Source organism: Pelmatolapia mariae, linkage group LG23 (assembly GCF_036321145.2).
Source record: "Pelmatolapia mariae isolate MD_Pm_ZW linkage group LG23, Pm_UMD_F_2, whole genome shotgun sequence".
Taxonomy (NCBI): Eukaryota; Metazoa; Chordata; class Actinopteri; order Cichliformes; family Cichlidae; genus Pelmatolapia; species Pelmatolapia mariae.
In genome coordinates this window covers 29,538,996-29,551,486 of record NC_086246.1, presented here as the reverse complement: position 1 = coordinate 29,551,486, position 12,491 = coordinate 29,538,996, and the positions used below count along the sequence as shown (strand labels likewise).

The following is a 12,491-nucleotide window of genomic DNA, read 5'->3' as shown; positions in this document are numbered from 1 at the left end:
TCGAGTCGGATTGTTTTCCACAGGAAGCTGGAAATTGTCCGCTTCTCACATCAAACCAGGTAACGCTAGATAAATTACTTTAAAAAGACAGAAAATATATAAAAATGTGCAATAATTCAGCAGTGAATCAGTGAATAGAATAATGCTGTGATGCATAATTATGTAAAAAGACAAGCTGCTACTTAATAAAGTAAGGCTGAGGATGTTTTAGGTTGAAAGATTTCTGCTGCTTCCAGCCGTTGTGTGAAAGCTTAAAACCCCCTCACCAATCATTTTACTGCTAAACTCTGGCTCATCTAGCAGAGTTTAGCAGGCCTGAGGGGCTGTAGTGGTTCATATGCAGTCAGTATCTGAGACTTACATACTGGAGTGCTTCAGAAACAAGTGAAAGGACTTAACACTCAGGACAGCAGCTGAGCGGCAGTCCTGTGATGGCTTTAAACAGCTGTACTGTGCAGGTCAGCCAACTTCCTCCACATCCAGCTGGAGAACAGTTTCTTTAATCTGCAGTTATCTTGGTGTTTGACTGCCCTCTGCTGGTGGAGTTCAAACATTACACCATACCGGACCTGCTTTAGCTGCTGTCAGACCCACACCACTGTACAGGGATGAAGTCTGTGATCCTCCAGCTCTGCATCAGGATCCTCAGCTATCGTCTGTCTGCTCCCCTCTCTGTTTGCTGTTTACTGATTGGTTCGTCATCGCCGGAATCACACTTCCTCCTCAGGACAGGAAGCCGTGCCCATGAACTTCCCTTCCCAAAGCCAAACACACTCACGCATGCTCAGTGAGGCCTTCACCTACCCTTATCAGATTTTAAAGTCTATAGTCTTTGTTTGATTTCATCACTAATCAGTTGCAGAGAGAAAAAAGTCACAGTTTTGAACACAGTTCAGATGTTTAGTTTAAAGTCGGTGTGTATGTATTGTTGCTTTTAATCTGCATCTAGACGCTACAAAACAAAGAGAACGATTTAAACTGTAACGTAGAGCTTCTTTCAAAATAAGAGTGAGAACATCAATGTGGAAGCGTCACTGTAAATACTGATACACACACAGATGGATTTGCACCAGGAGACAAAGTAAAGAAAGAAAGACACCTGGAGAGTTAAACATGTCATCACAGTCATGTGTTTTTCTGCTGTGACAGCAGCCAAAGAGCATCATGGGAGATGATTTAATTGTTTTTAAAGTGTCGACCACATATTCAGGATGATTTAAAACAAGCGCTCTCTTTGTGTCCAAGTAATGTGTTTACCTGTCGGCCCACAGGTGCGTGATGGTGCCATGAACTGCCTGGTGGAGATCTACCGGCACGTCGGAGAGCGAGTGCGGATCGACCTGGGAAAGAAGGGCCTGCCTCAGTCACGGTGCGTTCAACGCCCCCTGTAAATCTCATCACGTGAAGGGCTCTGTGGTACTGCTGGTGGTGCACACTCACATTACTCTGTTACATGTAGAAAAGTAACAGCCTTTTAAATAACTGTTCTTCACATAAGAAGGAAAGGCATTCACAGCCCTTTAAAAACACTGTTTCTGATTAGTTTTTTTATTGATTGATTGGTTATTATAATCTAGAAAATATTAGAAAATCTATGAAGCCTCATTGATCAGCAGAGTGTCCTGTTACGAGTTTCACTTACATGTGTTTTATGTCAGTAATGAGATAGAGCTATAGAGGAAGAGTGGCTGTCTGTTGGAAGTTACAGCTGTTAATGAAAAACCTCAACAAGCAAAGTGAATTAGTGAAAACTCAGAGGAGGGAATGCTTCATCTCAGGCTCCTGTGGTTAGATGTTTGGGTTTTTCACTGCTTAGATTGGCAGTGATGGTCTTATTAATTAACTGAATTTTAGTTTCAGCTTCAATCTGATGTTCAGTGTCTGATTAACTGGCAGATAATTAGGTTATTAATTGAATAATCAGGAAATAGTTTTCATTTTAATCACACAAACAGTAACTGACTGTTATCAATATAGCTCGTCCTTTAAATGATGGGTGCTTCCCCCTCAAACTGTCCATCAGGTCAGCAGATGTGACAGTGGCATTGTGGTTCTTGGTGTTTGTTCTAATAATATCTGCCGTCGTCTGTGTATTTTTGGAGGCTGTAGACTCTGTGCTGTTACTTTGGCCTATTTAAACACTCTCCCAGGAGCCTGAAATGAGCCAGTTTTCTGTTTTTCAGAGGACACTCTGCACGCTTGAAGCCAGCAGGGCCTTTTTTTTTTTAACTTGGTGCTTTCCTGACATCATAACACCAGCTGGTTCTGACTGTCTGCTCCGTCTCTGTGTGCAGATTAAATGTCATCTTCAGTAAGTTTGATGAAGTCCAGAGGTCGGGGAACATGGTCCTGTCACCTTTGTCGGGTAAGTCCTGCAGCGTTTTATGAGCTCAGTTTGGTTTATGGTGCCGGGGGCAGTTTTATGATGATGCTTCTGTTGTCATGGCAGCGTTAATTTGTTTATTTCATATTTTCTATTGTCGATTGTTGAAAGCAGCCTCAAGACACGCGACATGTGACCCTCCCAAACTGCACCAAATTTGTCTGTCTATGTCAGGGCTCTAGACTAATTTCTTTTCTTAGGAGCACCAGTACAAAAGTTAGGTGCACCCAAATTTTTCAACCGCATCGCTGAACCCCACTGCTTTACATGTTCACTTTTTATTTTATTTTTTTAATTGCTGTCAATACAGACAACATTGATTTGTAAATGATTAACTAACAATCTTGTCTTTATTTGGAGCACAGTTCTACAAGAAAGATAAGTTACTCAAAAAGTGCTTGTGCTTAAAGTGCTTTGGCACTCTTTGGAAATATTGTAGACAATGTTAAGCTTAATCATCATCTCGGCCTCCTCTGACGACCTGTTTGCTGCTGCCTGCCGCTGAAAGGCAGTGGGGAGAGGGGACACTTAGGCAGTGCATTTATTGCGGCATATAATGTGTTTTCTGGATACACTGTGCTTTTTCAGTGTTCAGAGGTTGATGGGTCTGTGTCAGAGCACTGGCTATGAATTTTAGACGGATCAGGCCTTAACTTAACAAAAAATTTATCAATAGGTCTTTTCATCTTTTCTCATTACCCACAGCTACATCCACTTCTGTCAGGCCTAGGCTTCTCACTAGGGCTGGGTATCATCACTGATTTCTACAATCCATTCGATTCCGATTCACAAAGTCCTGATTCAATTCCATTCAATTTTGACTCAGACAGTCAGAAATACTATAATTCTGATCATTTGTCAGTACTGACACTTGTGAGACTTCATCAGAGGTGTAAGCATCACACCACATGCCTTTGTGTCAAAGTAACTTAGGATAAAACACAGAAAAACATGAAGAAGATTTTCCTGGCCTGGCTTTTTATAGCAGATAAGCTTAAAAATATTCTGCAGTAGAACAAAAACTGAAGAAAACCATGAGTCAACATATAAACATGCTGCTGAAGTGAAGCAGAGCAAAGTTACAGAGGTTCTATTAGAGACACAGCTAAGCGTTTTGCAATTTGGCATTATTTAAAAAAGTTTACATTTCTTTGCTATTAAACAGCAGAAATGAGGCTTTCTTGTCAGAGGTCATTTTTTGAAAAAAAAGCTGACATCTCACTGATTCTGATGTGTCGGGTCCGCACTTTGTGTTTACATCTTTGTGCGGAATCTGTTTACCTGCTCTCATTTGCTGTTTTAGCTGTTTGGTTGGTTTTGAAATAGTTTTGTGAATTTTAAGATTCTGGCGTTTCTGGCAAAATACATTTATATTTAAAAGTCGATTCAGGATTTAATGAATCGATATTGCTTTATTCAAGCTACTCACCTATCTCTATCTGCCTGCACTTTCAAACATACACGTGCGTAGAACTACAGGAATATCTGGACCACGGCCAATCAGAGAGGTCCCGCCCCTGACTATCTCTTATTGGTTTAGACCACGATATGGGCATAATGTGTGTCTGTTGTTGACCACACAGAGACTTTCAGACTTGGAGAGGACTTTTTTTTTTGTCGCACCATTGAGAAATTAAGTCGCATGTGCGACCAAATTAAGTTGCACTCTAGAGCCCCGTATGTGCACACCTACTGAGCTCCATGATAGGCCTCATAAATAAACCCAGAAGCGTCCGAGTTACTCCTGTTGATCACCAGCTGACTTGTACCCGGTTTATGGTTTATGTACTGAGTTCGTCCATGGAAAGTCCTGAATGCTGTTTTTGGGTAGCAGGAAATATTTACAGTGTTTTCCAGTGCTGCAGGGCCGGGGAATTCATTTTTATAAGTCAAAGATAATCTCTGTGTTGTGGTTTCATCTGTATTTATGCACAAAATCAATCAGTCAGGGAGAAAACTACAAACAGGGCTGTCACTTTGTCCTCTCACACTATACTCAGCTGGTGCTTCTCATTCCTCTCGTGTTTTGGGGACTTCCTTACCTGGATGATTGAGAAGTTATCGAGATGTTTTCATAGATTTAGCTTCCTGGGCGATGTTTTTTTTTTTTTAATAAAGTATAACACAGAGTTAACAAAGAGTTCATATCAAGTTACAAAGTTGCAAAACTGAGGAAAATTGAAGCCTGATGGTTGCTGCTGTGAGCGAGCAGGATATTATCCACACAGTTTATGTTTTCACATCCAGAGATAAAGAACATCCGAATCTAGGGTTGGACCATTAATCAGAGGTTAATCTTAATTATAATCTTGACTTTCAGTGATTATGAAAGCATGATAATGGAGATAAAACTGGAGATAAAACAGTTTCTCTTTGTCTGTTCATTTTCTCTACAAAGCTCTCAGTTTGTCTTGTGTGCAGGAAACAGGAAACCTTGTTAGATATATCAGTAGAAAACAGCTGCAGTTCTCTGTCTTCAAGTAAAATGATACCGATACACTTTGAGTGTCCTTTGATCAGAAAAAAGAAAAAAAAAGAAAAGGAAAAAAAAGACCAACATTTATGAATTTCTTGAAAGGAACAAATCATGAAGACGTGTTTGGACTGGTTTGGTGATGAATAGATGGAAAGATTTTGGTGAACAAGATCTGCTTAGAGGAAGTAAGATGTTTATGTAAGTTAACCTGTGAAGGATTATTAACTGGTAGAGCTGCCTTCGTCTCCGATCTCTCTCCGGGTCCTTTTTGGTGATGCCTGACCAAAGTTTTGATTGGCTGGTCGGCTCTCCACTCATCTGTCCATCTGGACTCTGACGGCCAATAGCGAACAGTGGTCGCCCTTTCAAAGTGGGCTTTTTCTGAAACACTCGCTAGCCTGGACGCCTGACTCAATAACAGATGGTCCTGTGTGCATACCCATTTCTTCTATTTATTTATTTATTGGTTTCTCTTTTCACTTTCACATAACAAACACTTGGTGTTGGTAAGTTAATAAGTAATGATGCTAAATAATCAAGATTACAGTTAATAACTAAGATAACTGTGATTTCTGGGTACTGCAGATGAGACCATCTGTCTCATTTCTATAATGCTGACTGTGTCATAAAGGCCTGAGGAGCTTTAAGAAATCAGAGATGTGGCTCAGATGTCTGAAACACACACAGGCCCAGTAATGTGTGACACCATTAAAACTCTTTTCAATAGTTTCTGCTCAGTTATAAGAAGTTTCTGCTTCATAAGGAGGAACTGAGGGGAAAGACTTTCCCACTGAAGAAGGTGTTAGCTTTTTAAGGTAGCACACAAAGTTCCTTACACATGTTTTACAGCAAACGTGCAATTATATCTGGGGATGTCCTGGCATGGAAGCATGTTTGAATTTTGTAATTTTCACTTTCTGATAATATTTTGCTCATAGAAATAAGTTGATACAAAAGTTAAAAACCCACATATTGATTCTGTGGCCCACTAAAAAGATTTAATTTGTTAATTGGATTTGTTCCTCTCTTTGTCTCTGTTGGTCCTGTGGGATTCAGATGGAGGCTGTAAATCTAAAAGTGAGAGTAAGTACACGTTGTACTCATCAGTGAGTCTCAGTGTTTCTGCTGGGAAGCCCTCTCCATGGTGAAAAGCTGTGCGTGCTATCTTTCAGTGAGAAGGAAACCCGAGCTGCCTTCTTTGTTCCTGTGGACTGAAATGAGCAGATTTCAGTCACTTCGCTGCAGGAAAAGTGACCCTGCAGAACACAGACGGGACAGTTTACACAGTGAAAAGCAGCTACTTATGTTTAGTGCTATGGCTGTGTGGCAGAACAGGGAACAAAAACTGCTGAGCAGTCATTAAAGTGGATGAATATTGTTTCTGAGCAGATGTGTTTTGTTTGTCTCTGTGTGATCTGTGCACAGAGGTTATGGTTAGCAGACCGGAGCGAGTGACATTAAACTGGTTTGATGGTCTCATGAACTCGTTACCTCGCTCCATCTCTGTGGTCACATGTGTCAGCTTTCATCTCAGGAGGCTGCTCAGCTTTGAAAAGAAAAGGCACAGCCACCTTCCTTTAGGAAAGCCTGGTTATCATTCATCCCAGGTTTTGTTGTTAATTAATATATCTGCCATATTTGAGGTCAAACATGTCCCGAGATTTTTCAGCGTTACCGCAACAGAAGGAAACGCGTATTTGTTATTCATGTAGAGGCCCACAAAACCCAGTGTTTACAGATGATTACATACAGAGAAAAAACAGCAGCTGACACACGTCATATTTATAAACCTTCAGTCTGCTCAACTTTAATCTTTAAGAAAAAGAAACTTCATCACACAGCACATTCATTTATTTAAGTGTATAAATATAATAAACTGAAGTGAAATAACCAGGTTTGTTTCAGGTAACAGGAACAAAAACACAAGAGATGAAACTCTGACTTTTCTACATCTTCACTAAATCTGACTCATTAAGAATCACTTTGTCTCTCTGGTTTTAGTAAACAGTTTATCCTGATTAATTTATAAGGTGACGTAAGCATGACTGCTAACTACACAGCACCTGTAATGAGTCCGTGTTACATTACCTGACAGAAATCTGTGTATTTTTCTGTTATTTCTGACCATCCAATGAACATAAATGGGCATTATGCACGAGTAAATGAAATTTAGTACCACACTGACCCCTGGATCCAGAAGGATCCCTGGATCTGGATTAGATTGTGATATCTTCCTGAGAACTTCAAGACAAAAGCAGCCAGTTTTTCTGATTTCAGTGTGATTTGTTTTTGCAAAGCTCTTATGGAAAATGTCCAGTTTCCTGATGTCTCACAGGGGCAGTGTTGTAATGGATCCTTCCAAAAACTACTGGACTCTGAGCTGCACTTCAAAGATTGATCACTTTAAACCGCACTGAGCTCTGATCAAATTCTCCCGCAGATCTGTCCTGATTACTGAGTAATCCTGCTGGCAAACAGACAAGCAGACAAGCTGGACTGATGACATTGGCTGCTCTTCAGAAGTGATGATGTCACATTTAAAAGCTGACTGAACAGCTAATGACTAAACGAGTCCTGACATTAATAAAGACTCTCTCCTGTGTGTAGTGCTGGGCCCTGTCTGTCAGCTGAACTGATATGGAGGACTTATTTCACTTTCCTCAGACACGCGGCCTGATTGTTGATGAAGATTACAGAGCAGCCAGCCTATTAATATCTATTTCAGGGAAAGGTGTCACTTAAAAAAAACTAATTAGGAAGGTTTTTGTGTTCATCACAAGGCTTTAGTGTGTTTCAGCCGCACAGCAGAGGAGCAGGAAACTTCACACTGACCTGGAAAACAGGGACGGGAGTCACAGAGAGCAGAGAAGTGGACCAGAGTGACAGGCAGGAAAAGAAAGGAATAATAAAACAAAGTGGGAGTCAGTCACAAAGAAGAAGTGCCTTTACTCTCAGAGCCCAGGGCTCTTATTTTGTAAGAGCAGTGTCAGCTGTTGTCCCTACAGTCACAAGACCGGGTTGGAGGGGAAGGGAGGAGGCAGGCAGCAGTGCGTTAGCTCGGAGTGGCTGACAGGACGCCAGCATTTGTCCTCCTGCAGATCCACAGGGGACGGTGTCGCCTCTGCAAGCAGGCTGCCGTTTGCAGGTAAATAACAAGTCAGAGCATTTTTCTGTGAAACCTACAGACTTGCTGTAACCGTCTGCAGAGTTCAGGGAGGACATCTGAGCTGCATGTTTGTCTTCATGTGAGAGCTGATTAATGAAACGACTTTTTCTGTAATCCTTCATAATTACATCATAATTAGGATCAAAATGCCACAAGTAGCTGAAGCGCGGTGATGTGTGTAATCCTGCTGCTCTGCTCCTGCTGAAGCATTTCACTCATTCCCAGTATCCTGGGAGAAATGACTGCTTTAATTTGAGGAAAACTGCTGCTTTTTGCCTCTGTTCTGCTTGTTGTTGAAGGTACTCGGGTTTCTCAAAGGAAGATTACCTGTTAAGTTGGGCTTGAACCTGATTTGAAGCAAGTTCTGTTTCTTAAAGGAGGCTTAAAGAAGTCATAAAAGCAGATGAATAGGAGGTAAAGTGGTAAAGTGTTAGTGGTTTAAAAACTGACATCAACCAGATCTCATTGCTTCTCTGATCACTTTGCTCTCCTGTACATTAGAGCTGTTATAAGTCAGAGACGGAGCTCGAGGCAAGTCCATTTAAACCCTTATGAGTGAATAATTGATTTACTGCTGTATTCTCAAAGCAGCCATAACACAGTGAAGGGATGCTAACATTGATCCTGAGCATGTGATCTCATTACATAATTTTACCGAAGCCCCGCAGCTCACACAGTGCGCATAAATAACCTTCTGCGGGTCAGATTGTCATATCTGCGGTCGGGACGAAAGCTTTCATTTTCCTGCTCTGGGATTTTTTTGGTTTCATGTGTTATCTCTGACCTCGCTGCGTGACGCACGGCGCCTCGGGAGGTCCCGCAGGTGGGAGGTGCTGACAGACGAGGCCAGGTACAGGCTGCCAGCAGGACTTGGGTTGCACAGTTGGAAAGCTCGTGAATAATGAAGGCTGTGCAGAGACAGAAAGGACACGGCGCAGCGCAGAGACTCCCCCGGCTGTTTGGAAAACAGAATAATAAAAGAACAAAGACAGAGGGCTCACAGCCTCTAACTCGCTGCTGGGTGCTGTAGTACTGACCTGATCGGTTAAGATCGGTTGTTATTTTAAAGGTTTGGCCTTGACCTCTGACACCACAAACATTCAGAGGTGCAGGGATGCAGTTTTTCCAGACTTTAAAATGATCTGACTGGAGCTGTGAGGGTTTGTCCAACGACACAACAGGAACCGTCTTCTCCACAGAGACACAAGGACACCAGACAGGAAATGTTCACTCCCAACAGGAATCAAGACTGGCTGGCCCTCAAAACCCGACACACAAACATCTACATAGCTGCGCATGTTCAGACCTTTCATAATAAAGAGCTGTCCAAGTGTAACATTTGAATTCAGTTTGTTTAGTTAGAATCTGTTTGTTGCACACCCGTCTGAAAATGTGACTGAGTTCCTGCAAAAACAGGAGTCTAAACACAGGTTTATCAGTGAAGGGTGATATGTAAAAAGGATGGGGACAGTAACTCAAAGCAGTTTAATCCCAAGAAACAGGAGAGAATGGAGGTAAAGAAACAGGCAGTTCTAACTTTGTGCTTCAGTAAACATGAATTAATCTGTTTGCAGATGATTGTGAGCTGGAAAAACTGAGCTTTGCTTAAGAAGCGCAGCATGAACCTAACGCTGCAAACACTGCTGATGGCTGACAGCATGCAGGGGGCCTTTCAGGACTAGTTTAAAAATTTGATGATGTTTTAGTTCGTATTTATGCAAAAATATTAAAAATTGTTCACGAACTATTCCCAGCACTTGTTATCTCAGTTTGAGAGAATTAAAATGAAGACGGCAGAGGCCTCTTTGTGGTTCCTCAGCTTCATCCACAGACCAGCAGCAGTCTGAGCTGCTTTATGAAGCAAAAATATTCAACCTTTCCGTCTTCGGCCTCTCAGATGTACAGATCTGCTGCTTTTCTTTGTGTTCTCAAGGTGAGACATGTTTTCTGACACGCTGTAACTCCACAGTGTGTTCTTGGCTGTAATCTGATGAGAAAGCGTGACCGAAGCCTGAAATTTCTGTGGGAACGCTCCTCCCACTGTCGTTGCAGGTGAAAGGCAGGGAGGTGTTTCCCACCTCACCGTCGCATGTTGAAGTGTTACCTTAAGCCTGCCTGATCATTTAATTGTTGTTTTTTTTTATTTTTTTATGCTGAAGCCTCCAAAGGGGGGGCAGGGGGTTAAAAAGGCTGATTTGATCCGTGCAGGAAGGGATAACCCACTGTGAGTCTGTTCTCCCACGCTCCCCGTTCTAAGGTTTCTTCCCAGGTCTGTGATGTAACACCTCCCTTCATAAACGCTTCACCTCCTCCCCGGTCATTTTGTGCATTTGCATCAAGGCGATCAGCTGTCAGACCCCATCAGTGTCCAAGCTCCCCGAAGACTTTGAGACGCTGCCAGGAGGGAAACTTGTGACCTGGCATGGCGAGGAGGTGCATAGTTAGTCACAGTCGCTTTGTTAGATTTGTTCGATTATGATTATTAGTCGTAAGTGTGAGTCTGTCAGATGGGAGCAGTTGTTTATATCTCTGTGGTAATACTGTAAAAGTAACAGTGAACTTCACATATTTAACATGTCAAACACTATTTATTCATCAACTGAGCTTATATCAATGAAATTATCACACAGACTGTAAAAGTTCAGATGTTCAGCAGGGCTGCAGGTAATCTTTTTTTCATGTAATCTCCCAAAACTGAAACTGTTAGTACAAAACCCAAGAAAAATGGAGATTTGAGGGGGTTTTGTTTTGTTTTTAGCAAAGTAAAGCCATTAAAATGTGAGATTTGGCTCCCAAATGGTCCAAACTATGGATCATTTAGCCCACTGACACCAGTGAAATTGTAAAATATTTTAAATTTTTTGTATTTAAAATGCTCCAGAAAGCAACAACATGCTCCAGAGATCCAGTTCAGGGACTGTGAGCTGACTGACTGTGTCAGTTAAAGATGTCACTCGCCCTAATAATACACACTTTAAGCCTTGATATACCTGAACAGGTGAATTAGGAATAAATTCACCTCCTTTGCGATTGTTATGAAGGCTGAAATTTAACAGTTTAACATGGGAGTCTATGGGGGCTGACTCACTGTTGGAAATGAAAAACGTGGCTCTAAGTTGTAGTCTTAGCTCTCACTTCAGAAATGTTGTTGGTTCTAAGAAAGCAGCTCCAGCTCTGTTTAAAGCTTCAAAATACAGATACAGCTACACATATTTCATATTCCAGCATATAACCTCCTAAGACCTGAACTCTTTCATGGCATGCATTTTTAATTTCTCTTTGCTATTTGGGCTGATTGGAACCTGATGAATGTAAAAACAAAGAATTACGTGATTTTGTTTTCTTTTTACCTGATTTTTGTTTCTGAGAAAAATGAGATTCACATATGAGGACATTCACATTAAATTTCGAACAGTGGCAGTCCTCGTAAGTGGATATCACGCCCTTGTAGAGCACAATTTAGTATTTTGGTCTAGACAACCCAAAATGTGATGTCCACATATGTGGACGCTTATTGTTTTGCATCACTGTGAAAAAGCATGAAGGGACAGATTTACATGAATGAAGACTTGTTGAGGCAGTTCATTTATTTATAGGCCGCTGAGATTGTTAGATATTTCAAAAATGAAGCAAAAACAAGACAGAACAGTGCGAGAAGAAGATAATGTAGGAAATGATTCTTTAAACTGTTTTAAATATTTGAAGAACTGATATTTTGTTATTTTTATTCTTGACCTTCTGCATGTCCGCGCTGTCTTCCTGTTTCCCTGCCCGTGTACTAGAAGAACGAGGATGTGAAAGGAAATGTGTTACGGCTCTAACTGTCAGCATAAAGACATAAAGTGTGGTAACTGTGCCATCTTGTGGAAGCAGAGCAGCTTTCTGACATGTAATGTGCACGAGTATCTCCTTTGATTAAACCAGACTGAGCAGTTTCTGCTGTCTGACCTTCAAGGTTATGCTGATGAATATAAATGAAGCTGACGGTGACAGCAGGGGGAGTGTTTGTGTGTTTTCTCCTGAGGGGTTAAAGGTAGAGGTGCTCTGCTTGCATTCAGAGGGTGCATTTAACAGTCAACTGAAGTCACTCTGAGACACTCTCGGTCTCTTTAAAACGACGTGTTAAATTTGATTATCAGTCCTAAACCTCTGAATCTTTGATCAGCATAGCAGTTAAAACAGTTGGTGTTTATTTATTGATTGCTGTTGTCTCTGGGAGGAAAACCCATGAGCCAATCAGAGCTTGGCTTATAGGTTTGTAAAATAGACATCTTCTTCCATCTACTTTCTAAAAGAAAATGAACCTTGTGCTGAGCCTGGGTAATGTAGGGTTTTAAGCGCCATGGTTGTTGTTTGTAGCACCGTGTTGTTGTCTGTTTTGTGATTGACACAGAGGGATTGTTGAAATTTAAATGATTCAAAGCCAACAGCGTGTATCCAGTGATGATGAAGCTATGAGTTGATTG

The 12,491-nt window shown here is 41.4% G+C and overlaps 1 protein-coding gene across 13 annotated transcripts in view; it reads left to right on the top strand.

Annotated features, from left to right (window-relative positions):
• Positions 1-12,491, top strand: part of LOC134620312 (CLIP-associating protein 1-A-like) — a 54,146-nt gene that overhangs the window by 8,079 nt on the left and 33,576 nt on the right. For 12 of the 13 annotated variants that reach the window (XM_063466410.1, XM_063466404.1, XM_063466413.1 and 9 more), the window contains exons 7-8: positions 1,272-1,369; positions 2,295-2,365. In XM_063466410.1, the coding sequence (XP_063322480.1) occupies positions 1,272-1,369; positions 2,295-2,365 (169 nt within the window). Of the gene's footprint in view, positions 1-1,271; positions 1,370-2,294; positions 2,366-7,888; positions 8,005-12,491 lie in introns of those variants that run through there. The other variant, XM_063466415.1, reaches the window with a different exon arrangement.